This window comes from Eschscholzia californica, unplaced genomic scaffold (assembly GCF_041429995.1).
Source record: "Eschscholzia californica isolate CP2 unplaced genomic scaffold, dmEscCali1.0.p SCAF_6, whole genome shotgun sequence".
In the NCBI taxonomy this organism is placed as follows: domain Eukaryota; kingdom Viridiplantae; phylum Streptophyta; class Magnoliopsida; order Ranunculales; family Papaveraceae; genus Eschscholzia; species Eschscholzia californica.
This window is the reverse complement of record NW_028238483.1, coordinates 25,733,573-25,751,093: the sequence shown is the minus strand read 5'-3', so window position 1 is coordinate 25,751,093 and position 17,521 is coordinate 25,733,573. Positions and strand designations below refer to the sequence as shown.

Sequence of the window (17,521 nt, the reverse complement as noted above, 5' to 3'; positions counted from 1 at the left end):
AGTCAAATGAGATTCACCCAGCCCAAACCCAATTACCAAATTTGTGTGGGAAGACTTCCCGTTGACTCTGGTATGGTTTGTGTAAGAATGATTTTTGTGGATGATTTTTTTTTTGGGATATTTTGTTATTTGTGGATGATTTTTTTTTTTTGAGAATTCGACAACGATCTACATTCGTCGTTACAAGACATTGATGCATCATAGAGATGTAATAAGCACGATAACCACCTAATTTAACCGAGAATCAAAAAGAGGCTTAAAAAGCCCGACAACAAAGAGGCCTAAAGCCCGACAAATTATTACATTATTTATAGCCTAAATTACATAGGATAAATCTTGATGGCAACTGCTTCCATCGAGACTCGATCCCACGACCTCATGGACTTAAGAGGGGTGTCCAACCGTTACACCAAAGGATTTTTGGATGATTTTTTGTGCGAGAAGACTACCCATTGACTCTGGTTTGTGGTTTATTTAGTTGAGGTCAGTATTAAAAGTTAAGTTTGGGTTGAGTGAGCTCCCTCTAAAAATTCATGGAGGCTACAAACAATTCTCCTACAAGGGAGCTTGATCAAACACCAACATGGGCTGTTGCTACTGTTGTTGCTGTTATTATTATGATTTCTTTTTCATTGGAATTGATTCTTCATCGACTTGGGAAGGTAAGAATCTCTGTTTTGCTTTTCTCTAATGGGATTTGGAAATTTTTTGTGGGGTTTGGTGTGATTTTTATGGAATTAATTTTATAATGGGTAAGAAGAAAAATGATGAACCTTTTCTTTCTCTTTTTTATGTTTGAATTTTTGTTGACTTGTTTCCTTTGTGTGGAATTTGATGATGATGAAAGATCGTATCTCCTAAAAAAAGTTGGTAGATATTAATACGTATAGTCTTGGTTAGAATGATAGAGATAATCTGAACTCTATGCAAGACATCGAAATAAAAAATCTCACTAAGGAAAACACATGGATTTTCAAATACTTTTTATCAATTTTGATGCCCCTTCAACAAAAAAAAAATAAAATTGGGATGTTATTAATCCAATTTTCAAATATAAAATTGGTAGATTTTTTTTTACTGAAAATTTAATAAAAATATTCAAGATTTCTTATGTACAAACTAATGTAGACTTCCTATATACATAATTAAAAACTAAAAAGGTTGACAAATCATTTTTTTTTTTTGTTGAAAGTTGATAAATCATTTTAACAGAGAATTTTGGCCGAGGGATTTTTGGAAAATTACACCTTGATATATGTAAGACATACTCGACTGAGGAGTTTAGAGGCACTCTCAGACACTCGTGCGAGTCACACTTTATAGGCACTCTCAGGCACTCGTGTGAGTCACACATGTATTGTAATTAGTTTGTTAATTCTGGTTAGTTGATTAGTTAAGTTTGTTAAGAACAACTAGCAGATGACCTCTCTCTCTCTCTAGAATTGGTTAATCATTTCTATATATATATTGAGTAGAGATTAAAGAGAAGTTTAATAACAAATTGTGATCTTAGTGAATGAATAAAAACTCTCTGAGATTTGCGAAAACTTTTAATATACATGTACAAGTATAGGGACACAATTATTTAACTAGTTTGGGACCTCACAAAAGTCAGGCCGGCACAGAAGAGATCTGAGAAAACCTTTCATGGTTTTGTGGGCTTTTTTGTGGGCTTTTAGTACTAAAAAAAATGTTAAAGAAATGAATAGAAAAAATATTGAACTCTCAACACTTCTGTAATTTTCTCAACAAAAAATATTGAACTCTCTCTTTCTCTCTCTCTCATGGGTATTGTAATTTAAAAACATATGTTGAATTGTAAGTTGGGAGGATCTCCATTTCTCTCTAGTTTTGGCATTTGGTTTAACTTTTTCATGTACAACTAATTTTTTCCAAGCCTCTCTGTAAGTGTTTACTTGGACTTAAAAGTTATGAGCTTAATCATGGATGTTTGAATACATAATCCTGTTTCGATTTCAGTGGTTTACAGACAAGCGAAAACATGCTCTTTTTGAAGCTCTTGAAAAGGTTAAATGTGGTAAGAGAGACCGTCTTGATTACCAATTATAGACTTGACTATGCAATTTCTTTCATTTATTCTTTTCTTTTTCTTTCATAAAAGTTTATTCATTTTTGTTTGGTGACAAAATTATAACCTTTTATTTTTGCAGAGTTGATGATACTAGGTTTCATTTCCTTACTCCTCACATTCGGGCAAGTTTACATTTCCCAAATTTGTATTCCCGTAAAGTTGGAAAATACGATGTTGCCTTGCCCATATAGGCAGAATGATGAGGAGCCGGAGAAAGATGACACTGAACAAAACCGGAAACTTTTATGGAATGAACGCCGGATTTTGGTTGGTGGTTCAAAAGTTTTTAAATGCAAGGAGGTAAGTATTATCGTGTATTTCGAACACTTCTTGCAAATGAACTTGAGCTGCTATCTGTCTATACATACTGAACTTCTATACTTACTATATTATATCTTATCTGGTTCTTATGCACAGGGGTATTCGTCGCTTATTTCTGCGAATGGGGTACATCAAATTCATATTTTTATTTTCTTTTTAGCAGTCTTTCATGTAGTATTCAGCGCAGCGACCATGGGTCTTGGAAGACTAAAGGTGAGCATAAAATGCGAGGATCTTTGTTGTAATGTCTTCTTGTTGAGCATAAAATACGACTATCCAGCTGCATAAAGTTTAGAAGTGTTTTTTATGGTGAATCTTAGCTAACACGAATGCACAATGGGATAGTCTTAGTTGTGTCATATATTTTGCATACTTTGAACGGTTAAGTGTTCATATATGCAGGGACGGATCTACATGCAGGCCAAAGGGGGCCATGGCCCCCCTTGACTTGCCGTAAATTGTTTTAGAAATGCTGATTGCTTTCTGATTTATCGCATAAATAAAGTTCGAGTCATACATATAACATATATTTAGCGTGGGTGAGATGGTAGAGGTCCGAGTTTTGGACGTGAGAGACCTGGGTTCGAGCACATAAACTTAGATTTTTCACTTTTTTTTTTGGTTCGGCCCCCCTTGACTACTACTCCTAGTTCCGTCCCTGCATATATGAACCTCTTATCAGCAGATCCGTGGATGGAAGGAATGGGAGAAAGAAACTTTATCAAATGATCATGAATTTTCTAATGGTAATTTCACTCAAGACAACTATCTCAGTTTCTACATTCATAATATCTTGTCATATAATGCCAATCTTATTCATCTTTATATAACTATTAGTTATTCATCTTTATACTTGCAGATCCTTCAAGATTCAGACTAAGTCACGAGACATCTTTCGTTAAATCACACAACAGTATCTGGAATAGGATTTCTTTCCTCTTTTACATCGTAAGTAGATTTCACGATTCAAATCCCATTTCGCGGATGTTTCTTACAGACTGATCTGATGAATATAAACTATATATAAATTGCAGTCTTGTTTCATTAGACAATTTTTTAGATCCATTCGGAAAGCAGACTACTTGACCCTTCGCCATGGCTTTATAGCTGTGAGTTTTCCAACTCTTTTGTTCTTCAATTTACTTCCAATCTTCAACCTTAACTTGTTATTTAGTTGTCTAATTTAATTTGTACAGGTTCACATATCTCCTGGTTGTAAGTTCGACTTCCAAAAGTATATAAAAAGATCATTAGAAGACGACTTCAAAGTTGTTGTCGGAATCAGGTGTGATTTCTCTAAAAGTATTCACAACCAAATAGCCTCAATCTGACTCTGTCATTGTGAAACTCTATAACCCTAGTTTCTTCATGATTTTGGCAGTCCCCTCTTGTGGGCTACACTAGTCATCTTTATGCTTCTAAACGTCAATGGTGAGTTAGCTTTCTATTCCAACATAATATTATATATCCTTTTTGCTTGTAAACGTAATATTATATATTTAACGTAAAATATATGTATTTTTTTCTTTTCAGGATCGCAATCAATGTTTTGGGTATCGATAATTCCATTAGTTGTAAGTTATTGTTGTACCGATGAAACAAAATCTAAGATTTTACTAGTCCACTTTTTCAAGTAAAGGAAAAAAAACTAAATGAATTGTCTCCAGATAATCTTAGCGGTCGGAACAAAGCTTCAAGCTATTATTGGAAAAATGGCTCTCGAAATCCAAGAAAGGCATTCGGTTGTTGAAGGGATTCCCCTTGTTAATGTCAGCGACAAATATTTTTGGTTTTCATGGCCTCAATTGATTCTTTATCTCATCCACTTTAGTTTGTTCCAGGTTCTAATTTTCATCTCATCTCTATTCTTTTTTCCATTTTAAGGAACAATTTTTTTTGTCATTCTGTTCCTGACTTACCTACCGTCACTAACTTGCAGAATGCCTTCCAAATAACATATTTCTTCTGGATATGGGTAAGGACTATTCTTCCTTATTAGGTTTGTATCAAGTCTGTATTTTCAAATCAGGACAGAGGGTTTATTAGACCTATCTTGATGTTTCCGTGCAGTATGCGTTTGGGTTAAAGTCGTGCTTCCATCAGAACTTGAAGCTAATACTCGCAAGAGTTGCTCTTGGGTAAACTTCACTTTCCATTTATACCTACCACATAAAAACCTATCGTCTAAATATTCTTTTTGGTCGTGAAGGATTGGAGTACAATTTTTGTGCAGCTATATCACACTTCCGCTCTATGCTCTAGTAACTCAGGTATAATTTCTACGACAATTCTTGGTTGACCAGGGGCGGATTTAGAGGGCTGCCATATATGCCATGGACAACCCTAAAATCCAAACACAGACTTGGTCTAGTGGTAAGGGTGCCGAAATTTATGCGACAGGTCTTGAGTTCGAAACCCATCTCTTACACTTAAAGTCACTTTTTCCTCTTCTATTTTTTTCTCTCTAATTTTTCCCCCAAAATCCTACTTATCTCCACACCCCAAAACCCTAGTATTCCCTCTATTTCTTTCTAAAACAAATTAAACCCTCTATTGTTTCTCCCTCTCCAAAATCTCATCTCCATCCCTCTCCAAAATCTCATCTCCATCCCTCTCCAAAATCTCATCTCCATCTGACAATTTCCCTTTCCAAATTGCCACAGGTAATAATATTTTTAATTTTCTCCAACATTTAAATCCCGATCTCCAAAAAAGGAATAATTGTTTTGATAGTTGTTTGAATTAGAATTCTCTAATTCGAATTTAGAGATGAATAATTAAATAGTTGAGAATAGGAATTGAATAATTCGAATTTAGAATTGAATAATTCATGTTCTTATATTGTTTGTTTGTCATAGGTTTTGTAATGAAAGAGTTGGGTGATCGATTTACACTGCAAAATGTTGAGTTTTTGAATTGTGTGGCATGTTCGAATCCTTGTTCTTCATTTCAAGATTTTGACTTTAATTCACTTTTGGGGTTGGCAAGATTCTACCCAAATGACTTTAAGGATGTTAGTGATAAGGAGTTATCTAGCCAACTTGAGACTTAACACTGAGTGTGTCAAGACGGACGATAATTTTTTGAACTTGAAAGGTATTTTAGATCTATGTAGGACTCTTGTTCGTACAAAAAACCACAAGACATTTAGATTGGTGTACACTCTTTTGAAGCTAGCTTTGTCATTACCGGTGGCTACCGCAAGTCTTGAACGAGTATTTTCTGTTATGAGATATGTGAAGAATGAGTTGAGAAATCGAATGTCTAACCCGTGGCTTAATGATTGTTTAGTGACATTTGTGGAGAAAGATGTGTTTGCTACAATCGACGATCAAGATATTATCAAGCGCTTTCAAGGAATGTGTAAAAGGAGAATGAATTTACACTTGGACTAGAAAGAGATTTTTATTTTGAGTTGTAATTAAAACATTAGAATATTTGATTATGTAATACTCAGATATTTTTATTTGTTTTTCGTTCTATAATATTTTCGGCATACCTTGAGTTTTAATCCTGGATCCGCCCCTGTGGTTGACACAAGTTTTTTTTGAGACAATATCGTCTTTACATTTTTACGGGTATGTGCATCTTAGATCTTGGAAAACAGTAAAAGCAATAGTTAGATGACGTGTGTCAAAAAGATTGTGTCAACCCAGTACTGTAATTTCTGTCGTTCATTATTTACATTTTTACGGGTCGGACAAAGTGTCTCTGATGAGCTGGTCCTGTATGAAGATATTAACCAAGACCAGTCTCTCACCCTTTGCACCTGGCTGAATCCGTCTTGTTACAGCTGTATATGCTTAATGCAATCTATGTGACTTTTAAGAACTACTTTAGTACCCCACGTTGATTATAATTCATTTTGTTTGTAACTTGCAGATGGGATCAACAATGAAGAAATCCGTCTTCGACGAACAGACAAGTAAGGCAATCATGAACTGGAGAATGACAGTTAAAAAGAAGAGTGAAGGTAGGTCAGGAAGATCTCCAACTACAAGTGTTGGTCCATCGCCAATGACTTCACCAGTACACCCGCTTCAACGTCTCATGACTACTGGTCATGTAACAAGTTCGTTCAATAAGAAGTTCTCAGAACCCGACATATCAGAAAACGAAAGAGATGATATTCCAATGATGTCATCAACAGCTATTAATATGGACAATGGAGATTTAGAATCTGAAATAAGAGAACAACCTCATAACAAAGATGACTTCTCATTAGTGAAGCCTGAACCGAGCCGCTCTACTCTGTAATTTTAATAAGCTCATTAAAAACATTTTTTATATCTGCAGTTTCTTCTAAACAAAATGACTGCATAATTTGGAGTTTCTACTGTGTTAGGTATACTATTTTATCGTTATGTTTCTTTCAACAACGATAATTTCCTTCTAAAACTAATCAGAGATAAACAATTTGGATTTTAAAATAAAAAGTCCTGCAAAATCAAAGATAGATTGTTCATACTCTGTTTTAAATTCTAGATACGAATTGTATTTCAAATAAAAAATAGTAAAAGAGGATAAAGAACAGAAACTGTTTTAAATAGAATCGAGGCGAGTGATCTCGTTTCTTAAGACAAGGATTCGTCATGTTTATTGTATTTGTACAAACAATATATGCGATTTGTCTCCCAGGATACAACGGATTACCTTTTCGGATCAGAGGTACTTGGATCTGAAAATCTTTCGGACGGATTACCTACGCTCCTAGCCAGGATGCATACGGGCAAAGTGCGTGTAGGCCCATCTAAAGCGCCCTAAACGCCCATTAGCCCATGCCACGCACGTGCGCGGTGCAAACCACGCAAAGCCTTGGACCATTGTTTCATTCATACTTTTAGTATGATAGAAAAAGATATTATAAACCCTTCACCTTATTTTTAGTCAAGGGATGTGGGACTCACCTTAAATATTTCACATGTTTCCATATTTAAACCCAAACTTCGAAAATTAATATCTTATTCATACGATGAGCAAACCAAAGCTTGAAATTCAAGCCCTCGAAGAGACGAACGGAACAGTGTGTTCCTTGAGTTGTTTCGACAATCGAAACTTAGTCAAAAGTGTAAAAAACGTTCATGTTGGATTATCGAATCCAGCAGTTTCTACATTTAGGTGATGACTCTTTACTCTGGGACTAATGTTGTTTTTCCTCGGATTTTGACCGAATCGCACTTCATGTTAGGCCTCACATACTTGCTCGGCTTTCAGGTTCGGTCTTTCTGCCTCATCTGCCCCAGCCGTGGCCCTGACCATTTTGGGTTTGGTTCCAAGCCACACAAACCCATCTCGGTTACTCCTGGCCCATCTCTCCCAGACTTAGCTTGACCACTCTGCCCTAGCTTTGAGAGATGCCGCCTAATATGCAATAGGGTGGTAGTTTGGAAATGGTGAAGAAGATGATGGAGGGTGTTCTGGGAAGGCCGCGGTTTTGGGGCATCGAAAAAAATCTCAAGAGAATAAAGACTTTGATCTGTTAGAGTTGACCAATGTGCAACTTTATTTTGAGTCCAAAATCGACTTGTTTGCTATGTGCCCCTTAATCTTCATCTCCCAACTCCGCTCTGAAGGGGAATAACCTAGTGTATCTCATACACCTAATTGTCTATTAGTGTTGGTAGCGGAATCTCAAACATCATATGTTTAACACTAATTCCAGGATCTATACATGAACATACCAATGAACTAGATTGGAAAGAAGATTACCTCTTAATCGCTTTCCCACGAACTAAATCCCGATCAGTATTCGGAAGATAAGAGCTCCAAGTGTAGCTCCTCTACTTGAGACACCGAATAATGACTTGAACTCCCTCCTTTCAGTCAGCTAGGACCTTCTTGAAGGTTGAGATGAAGAACTCCTTCTTCTTGACTAGATACTTGAGAAAACTCCTTTTCTCTCTCTCTCTCTGAGATGTATATTCTGAAACTCTTTCAGTTAACCCTCTCAGTTGTTGAGAATTCAATCTCTCTCTTTAGGTTGTATAATTAGGTATATATAGAAGTCCCTAGAAGAGGTATTAGACTCAACCTAGGATTCCATAAACCTAATTATTAGGCAACACCCAAAATACCCTCCATTGGGTCACTTAAGTGTGGCCGGCCAACATAGCCCTTTATGGGCTTCCTTGGCCGGCCCACTTAGGGCCTAGCCGGCCATCACATGGCCGGCCCTATTGCCTTGGCCGGCCATCACATGGCCGGCTTCCCTAAAGCCATTCCGGGCCTCCCTCCTGGGCCCGGACATGTTTATCTCTTTCGGACTTCTCCGAATCTTTCTGGACTTACCAATAACGGATCCAATCCACTTATTTGCCATTATCCATCTAGTCAATTCTCTCCGTTCAAATCATTATTCTGTTGTGTAACCCTTGTAGGATCCGGTCTATGTTAGCCGCGAATCAACTCTTGATTCGACGATCGTAGTTGGCTTCTAGCTAAGCATTACGACCCCTAATTGGACCGGACTAATGATCTTCCGAATAAGGTCATTAAGATCCTAATAGCCAAATTGCACGCATTGCATCCTTGGTCGAAGGACACTCCTTCGGAAGGATACCATTCCTTCAGACTTCAGGCACCATATCCTTCAGTCTCCCACTTGTACTTAGAACAAGTGCAATGCTCGATTCCCATGTTTGTTCTTATCTCATCTGATATGTCATATTTATCAGACTCTCTTGATCCCGAGAACAACTTCCAATCCAAACGATTAACTCTTAATCCGTTTGAGCACGGCCATGCATTTTTCAGTTGTTTCTCATCAAGTGGCCCGGAGATACTTTATCCCGATTTTACTCAGGAAAACATAATCCATTCTTGTACTCCCACTCAATTTCATGTCTATCCTGTCTCCCCCAGTATGCCGCTTTTATAACCACTTTTTACGGATGGCGTTTGACGGTACCAAAGTTCGACATTCCTTCCATAAACTGAGTGAGTACTCATGTTTTGAGGAATCTCTCCAATTTGCTTAAATGAGAGTTATGACATCTTATGACTTCAACTCTTGAAGTACTCTCATTCGGCGGGTTTCCAGTGTATCAACTATACACCCATGAAGTTGACCTTTGAATACTCCTATTCCCATAGCCCAAGAAACAGCGCTATCTTGTCAATCACTCATGCTAGTCTTCATAAGTCATTATTGTCCAACTAATGACCTGGACTAGGGATAGTAGGATGATGTGCTTCCACGTTCACTTAGTAGGGTTTCTTTCATTAGATCACGTATCTAATAAACCTACCTGGAACACTCCATCCTTTTGGACTGTCGTCTAAATTCTAAACCACAATTTAGATGACGAAATAAACCCAGTTTATTTCGGATAACAAGAGTTTGTAAAATTTGAGCACCCGCGTGAACTCCTTCACGTTCTCAATTTTACAAGTCTTTTTAGGATTCTCCTCCTGGATCCTAATTCCTTAGACCCGAGCATCTCATGATCGTTCTAAGGTGACAGTTTAGTTTCCTTTTCACTTCGCTTTGTAATTATCTTGCTTTCGAACTCTTCGTAAGCTGTTATGATATTATCAGTTTTCTCCCACTGAAATTAGTACTTCCCAAGTTCTAATTTTACTTTCTTATCTAGTAGAGTTAAGTAACGACTCCCAGCATGGAAAACTCTTTCCCATCTGTTAGCCCTTCCTAAAAGATTCCTATCTTTGTTTTCGGAAGATTACTTTTATGACTTTCTTCAATCTTCTGACTTGTATGGGCGACGACATCTTTTCGTACTCCAAGTACCTTTTAGATGTACGGGTAAACAACAATCATCTCATGATCGTTCTTATGTTTCCTAACATAAGTGTCTCTCCTGTGTTTATCACAGGAGTTGGGTAGAATTTCTCTCCCAGAGAAGTTCTTATTCAGACCTCTCCAAAACTCCTTTTGAACGAGTCTTTATCATCTAAGGTCTATCTCCATAGACTTTTGATGCCCATGGTTAATTCACCCTCGTCTTCTTGTCCTTTCTTGTATGTCTCCCACATACAGGACCTGAAACAACTCTTGTTTCACTCCCACTTACCTTCTTGTCTCACAAGATTCAACCATTCTTACTCTTATCTCTTTGGATTTCCGATCCAATTTCAGAGTGGTTTCTGCTATAGTTCTTTTTGAATCTTCCCAAGACTCATTGGGGTTTTTGAGCAACCTTCTTAACTCCTTAAGAAGTTTCTAGGCGATCGTCCCTTGAACCCTTCAAGTCGACATCCCTTGTCACGTAAGACGAGTAACTCTTACTCTCTTTCGTTTTAAGTCGAGTAACTCTTACTCTCTTTTGTTTTAAGGCAAGTAACTCCTTACTTCCTCTTGTTGCTCTTTATCGAATCCCATTCGATTTTTCCTCCCACTTGTCTTCTTAGAAGGACCCTCCTTTTAATGAAGACACCATCGAGAGCAACAATCTCATTGTGTTCCGATGTTTGGTAGGAAAACCCCGTTCTTCTTCTTGAAGAACCTATGTCTAACACGCTTTAGACATTGGAATAATTGATAATTTTAGAACTCCTTCTAAAATGATGTCCATATCCGGATGGACTCAATTATTCACTATAGCTTTTAGGTTTTTAGTGGTTTGGCAGATACGTATTAGACTTTGTGTTTTGGAAGACCGATGACTATCGAACTCATGATCTCATCATATTCTTTAGTCATCCAGATCCACTTCTCGATTTTGGATTTGTTTCTAAAACTCCTCCACAATCAAGTCTTATGTCCATTCTAATCACACTAATCGCAGACTTTCATGTCCAACATTGTTTTCTACGATTAATTGTACTCTTGTATACTCTTACAAGATTCAGAATGACTAAGTCGGATCGTCCGTTAAAATTTACTTAAAAGTCAGATAGGCTCTTTTAAGAACATCATAAAATATCTCATATTTTATTCACTCCCATAATCTCATTACAGAGTCATTGTTCTAAAAAGAAATAGAAATACTAAAACTACTTTAAAGTATTGCCTATCGAGTCTATGATCCTTCTTGAGCTTTTCCAGCAACTCTTGCCTTCTTCAGCTTTCGACAGGTTCATCTCCTCTTCAATAAATACTCAGCTCCCTCTCGCTCCTGTCATTCATAATGATAAGAGTCTTTTAGGTATCGCATACCTTGAGGAATGTGTATTTAATTGAATAACTTTTAACAATTTTTACCTTGACCGGAACTCCCAGCTCCGCTCTTTCTGTCTTCCAGGAATTTTGGACAGTTTCTTTTCCAATGGCCCGTGCCATCGCAATAGAAACACTTGGAATCAGAATGGGTACTCTTGTTCATGGCAACTTCTTTACCTTTCACTCTACCCGTTTTCTTCCTTTTGAATTTCTGCTTCCCGTCCTTCTTAAATCCCTTTTCTTTATGAACCATTAGAACTTCTTTCTTAGGTTCAGCTATTACAATGTTCTCTTCGGCTGTTTGGAGCATAGCGTGTAGTTCTTCTAGAGATTTGTCCCATCCATTCATATTATAGTGCATTCTAAATTGATTAAACCCACTATGAAGAGAATGCAAAATAATATCAGTGGCAAAATCTCGGCCATTATCGACTCCCAGTCGATTCAGTTTTTCAAAAAGACTAATCATTTTGAAAACATGTGGCCCTACAGGCTTTCCCTTTTCAAGACGCATATCCAATATCGTCCTTGAAATCTCATACCTCTCCATTCTTGACTTCTTTTGGAACAAATTCCTAAGTTGTCGAATCATGGTGTAGGCATCCATCTCTATGAACTTATCCTGAAGATTAGGTTCCATGGTTGCCAACATGAGGCATGTTATGGGTTCGGACCTCTTCCGAATGTTCCTTTCTTGCTCCCTTTCTTGTTCAGTCGAATCTTCATTGAGAACAGGAATAGGTGTGTCTAACACGTTTGCCTTATGTTCGGATCTTAGGACAAGTCCTAAGTTCCTTTCCCATACCATAAAGTTGTCACCATTCAACTTTTCTTTTTCCAGAAGCCAGCGAATGCTGCTTGAGTCTTTTGTTGTCATAATTAAACTACATGTAAGAAATGCGAAAGTGATTAAACTTGTTATCCTGGCAATTTTCCTAATTTGCCTATATTATTCTATTTTTGTTGTCCCCTTAGAATAATATAATTCCAAGATCCCATTCCTGTGAAGCTAAGCGTACTTTGGCACTGCCCTTAACTTCACCCTCCTGGGTGAGTAACTCCTTACTGATCATATCTCATATGACTCTTGGTTAACGATTTAAACATTAAATCGTCCTTTAGCCTCGAAATCCAAAACCCTTTTGCTGACTCGTTTGAGAATAACCATTTAGACATGTAGACCTCTTCATAGATCTACCCGTATTGTCCCGAGGTAAAAGATGGCACCCTGCTTTGGCATGACCCACCATCGATGAACAAGGGCTCAACAGGTGTCTTAATCTGGGTAGGCTTTACTCAAAATTCTTTTTGGGACTTATTACGTAATTTATCAAGTTGCGTTACTGTGAACTCTTGCATAACCATTCATGATTTATTACGTAAAAGTTTATGTGGGTTTGCGTAATGATTTGTTAAATCTTAGTATTACCCCTTAAAAGATCCCATCTTTTAAGTTTATTTCTTGTTCGCCTATGGTTCGATTGGATTCTTATCCAAGAACCTCTATTGACTACTCCCACTTGAACCATGATCTCATCATTCAGTTCGTCAATAGATTCTAAGACCCTATACTCTAAGTATTATTCGGGCACAAGTCCTTGCGCTTAGAACAAGAAACGATAATCCTATCTAAAGGTATAATATTCTACGCAATCACATACATCCATACATACAAAAATATGACAATCATAATAAATAAAGTATGTATCCTAGATTCGTTTCTAGGTTTTGCTATCACATAGCTATTCGTGGGATTTTGTGACATCTCTATGTCTAATGTTTCTAAAGTTTCGTATTCTCAATACTTAAACTAAAACATTACGTTTCTTCCTTAATTGTTTCCAAAACCAAAATAAGGAAAAACTCCGTTCGGGTACTCCTCTAACCCGGGTCTAAGTCGGAAAAATTATGCTCGGAACCGGGAGAAAAGTCTGAAAAACTCCCTTTCAGATCATGGCCCAAAAGGCCCTTGAGTCTCACTCAAAAGAATCTGAGTCAACCCTGGTCAAAGCCCCTTGACTGGTCTCTGGTCAACTCTTGACTCAGCCTGGTCAAGGTCCGGTCCTAGAGACAGCACCTTCCTGCCGTGCTATGTCTCTCGGGCAGACGCGTCCTAGCCCAGCTAGACGCATCTGTCCTAGGACAGACCATAGACATCTCGGGTGAGATGTCTAGGATGCGTCCTGGTCGCGTCCTAGACGCGTCCAGACCATCCGGTTGCTGCATATGCCTCTCGGATGCTTAATCCGAGAGCTGTTGGAACTCCCAGACGCGTCCCCGACGTGTCTGGTCTCGGGACAGCACACGTGCCATCTCGGATTTTTGGTCCGGGATGCACCCGTGCCCCACAGTCGCGTCCCAGACGCTTCTGTGCACAGACGGCTAGGCCATCCCATCTGGGATGCCTTCTGGACGCGTCCAGACGCGTCCTAGACGCTTCTGGATGCTCCGGTCGCATCCGAGTTGCGTCCGGAAGCTTCCAGTCGCATCCGAGATGCTTCTGGTTGCTCCAGACGCATCCTCGATGCATCCGGACGCCTGTCCAGTGTCTCGGTCCTAGACCGAGACTCTAAATAGGTTCCCTCGAGCGCGTCCCAGACGCGTCAGGGATATCCGAGACGCTCCTGTCTCGGAATCCTATTCCGTCTCGGACTGGGATGTCCCAGACGCGTCCCACGCGCTGGGACGTCCGAGACCCGAGAGTCTCGGACTCCTAGTCCGTGTTGGACTGGGATTCCCAGACGCGTCCTAGACGCTCTGGGATGTCCGAGACCCGAGAGTCTCGGACTCCTAGTCCAGCTCGGACTAGGATTCCCGGTCCTTCACGGACTGGGATTTCCAGTCCGTGTCCCTGTCTGTCTCGGACTGTCTGTCCGAGACGTGCTGGTCCGGCCCGGACGCGTCCTGGCCGGTCCGGCCAGTAGGGTTTCCAAATTTTTTGGAAATTCCTGCCGTTCCAACTTCTTTTTCTTTTCTTTCTTTCTGTTCCAGCTGCTGTTAGGTACTGTTTTTGATCAATTCATCAACCAATCTTCATGGTTTTGATGATTTTTATCAAAATTCTAAAACCCTAACACTTGTTTATGAAAACTCTTTTCATAAAACTTTGTTTCTTAGTGTTTCTAGGCCATGAATCTCATCCAAAACCCTAATTTGATCTCATCAAACTTATGTTTAAATCTCTATTCAAACATTAAAACACTAATATCTAGTTGTTCAAGTATGAATCTAATTCATCTAGTCAAAGATAGTTCATGCAAACGGCTCGTGATGCCACTGAAGGGGAATAACCTAGTGTATCTCATACACCTAATTGTCTATTAGTGTTGGTAGCGGAATCTCAAACATCATATGTTTAACACTAATTCCAGGATCTATACATGAACATACCAATGAACTAGATTGGAAAGAAGATTACCTCTTAATCGCTTTCCCACGAACTAAATCCCGATCAGTATTCGGAAGATAAGAGCTCCAAGTGTAGCTCCTCTACTTGAGACACCGAATAATGACTTGAACTCCCTCCTTTCAGTCAGCTAGGACCTTCTTGAAGGTTGAGATGAAGAACTCCTTCTTCTTGACTAGATACTTGAGAAAACTCCTTTTCTCTCTCTCTCTCTGAGATGTATATTCTGAAACTCTTTCAGTTAACCCTCTCAGTTGTTGAGAATTCAATCTCTCTCTTTAGGTTGTATAATTAGGTATATATAGAAGTCCCTAGAAGAGGTATTAGACTCAACCTAGGATTCCATAAACCTAATTATTAGGCAACACCCAAAATACCCTCCATTGGGTCACTTAAGTGTGGCCGGCCAACATAGCCCTTTATGGGCTTCCTTGGCCGGCCCACTTAGGGCCTAGCCGGCCATCACATGGCCGGCCCTATTGCCTTGGCCGGCCATCACATGGCCGGCTTCCCTAAAGCCATTCCGGGCCTCCCTCCTGGGCCCGGACATGTTTATCTCTTTCGGACTTCTCCGAATCTTTCTGGACTTACCAATAACGGATCCAATCCACTTATTTGCCATTATCCATCTAGTCAATTCTCTCCGTTCAAATCATTATTCTGTTGTGTAACCCTTGTAGGATCCGGTCTATGTTAGCCGCGAATCAACTCTTGATTCGACGATCGTAGTTGGCTTCTAGCTAAGCATTACGACCCCTAATTGGACCGGACTAATGATCTTCCGAATAAGGTCATTAAGATCCTAATAGCCAAATTGCACGCATTGCATCCTTGGTCGAAGGACATTCCTTCGGAAGGATACCATTCCTTCAGACTTCAGGCACCATATCCTTCACGCTCACCACCAACCACTTTCGACTGCCACTGCATTTGACCACCACGACTACATCTCTCTCTCTCTTCCGGCATAGGGGGTCTCGAGGAGGGTTTCAGACTCCCGACCGAGGGTTCTTTAATCCTTCGTCAAAACATTGAGAGAGATGCGAAGAACAAGAAAGAGAGTGACAAAGAGAGAAGAGGTGGTTGGTGGTCGCAAGTGGTGTTGGTGGATGTGAATTGTGAAATGAGCATACCCTGAGTCAAGTCAATTTTATGTACTAAAACTAATGATGCCCCTAAGTCAATTTTGATTGACCGTCTCTTTGTCCTCCAGAGATTTTTTTGGGTACTCCAAGACGCAGCCTTTTGGAGAAGCACAAAAGTTAGAATTTTCAAATGAAATATCTCTTTAAATATTTTCATCTCCACATTACCGGACAAGTTTTCTACGTTCTCTAAAAACTATTGTACCATTGCGAAACTTCTTATGCTTGTAGCAATTACCATATTACATCACGTCAACAAACATTTTGTTTAAGTGGTTACCAAATATAGTTTTCTTGATCTTGGGTTTTGACATGAATTCACAACCCTTAAATGTATGTCAAACAAAAAAGGCCACTGCTTTGTAAAATAAGGAAAAATCTTCCGAACATAAAGACTTAGTCAATAAAGATTGATTTACACGACATATTTATTTGTTATTCCAAAAATTTATTAAGTTGTCTCTTATCCCTTAATATTATCTTCACCTCACTTCACCTCGTCTCATCTCAACCCTACAACTTCTGGCTACCACAACTTCTAGCCACAATCTGGGATATAGTTGCACAACAACAAACAATTTCAACTAATATGAACACTTGATTCCAAGTTACCCAATCTCTGTTAAAAGGTCCAATTTCACCCATAACAAAAAACAAAACTAAATCCGATGTAACTTAAGGTGGTATCACAGTCATTAAAAATTCTCTTTTTCTTGTAAAAAGGGTTTAATAAATGACCATCTAGTCCTAATCAGGATAATCACACTGAAGAGTAAAAAAAAAAAAGGGTTTTTTGGGCTTACCCCCTCGTCACTAATTGGTAATTGAGTTTACCCCCCTCAATAATGGGTAATTGAGCTTACCCCCTTAGACTTACTATTAGTGACAAAAACACAAAGGCTATGTTTGTCGTACGTGAAATAATTGCCACTATCAAGAACAACTATTCTTTAATATAATTCATATTAGGGATTCTACCTCATTTTATTGTTTGATTTGGTCAGGAATATGATTAGTAAAGATTTATTTTGTTTATATATTATTTACTTTCTGATTTTATTATCACATACCAAACATATCCTTAGTAGTTTTGACAAAAAATCTAAATTCAAGGGGGTAAGCTTAATTACCAATTACTGAAGGGGGTAAACTCAATTACCAATTAATTTTGAGGGGGTAAGCTCAAAAAACCCCAAAAAAAAAAACAAGAGCATCTCTAATGGGACACTCGAATTCTAACACTTCGAGTGCCACTTTCGATTTTTAGATATTTTGTTAAAAAACCTTCTCCAATGCAACACTCTATTTGACACTCTACGATGATGTGAGAGCATTTATTATAGATACGTTCAAGAGAGACACTCTAAAACTAGAGTGTCTCTTTGAGACTCTCTAAGAGCATCTCTAATGGGACACTCAAACTCTAACATTTAGAGTGT

At 38.6% G+C, this 17,521-nt stretch overlaps 1 protein-coding gene across 1 annotated transcript; it reads left to right on the top strand.

Moving 5' to 3' along the window:
* Positions 1 to 499: 499 nt before the first annotated feature.
* Positions 500 to 6,747, top strand: LOC147532899 (MLO-like protein 9). The gene is made up of 15 exons (XM_086646799.1): positions 500 to 662; positions 1,981 to 2,038; positions 2,172 to 2,392; positions 2,510 to 2,626; positions 3,099 to 3,159; positions 3,273 to 3,361; positions 3,448 to 3,522; positions 3,610 to 3,698; positions 3,795 to 3,844; positions 3,947 to 3,987; positions 4,081 to 4,254; positions 4,353 to 4,388; positions 4,484 to 4,551; positions 4,623 to 4,683; positions 6,296 to 6,747. The coding sequence occupies exons 1-15, from the start codon at positions 534 to 536 to the stop codon at positions 6,668 to 6,670; spliced, it is 1,644 nt and encodes a 547-aa protein (XP_086502925.1). The 5' UTR covers positions 500 to 533; the 3' UTR covers positions 6,671 to 6,747.
* Positions 6,748 to 17,521: the final 10,774 nt, after the last annotated feature.

Bases quoted from the DNA above. Each gene is read 5' to 3' on its own strand.
- LOC147532899 (XM_086646799.1), top strand. From the start codon at position 534: ATGGAGGCTACAAACAATTCTCCTACAAGGGAGCTTGATCAAACACCA. The intron at 2,039-2,171 runs GTAAGAGAGACC...TTATTTTTGCAG, and splicing joins TCTTGAAAAGGTTAAATGTG to AGTTGATGATACTAGGTTTC. The intron at 3,523-3,609 runs GTGAGTTTTCCA...TAATTTGTACAG, and splicing joins TTCGCCATGGCTTTATAGCT to GTTCACATATCTCCTGGTTG.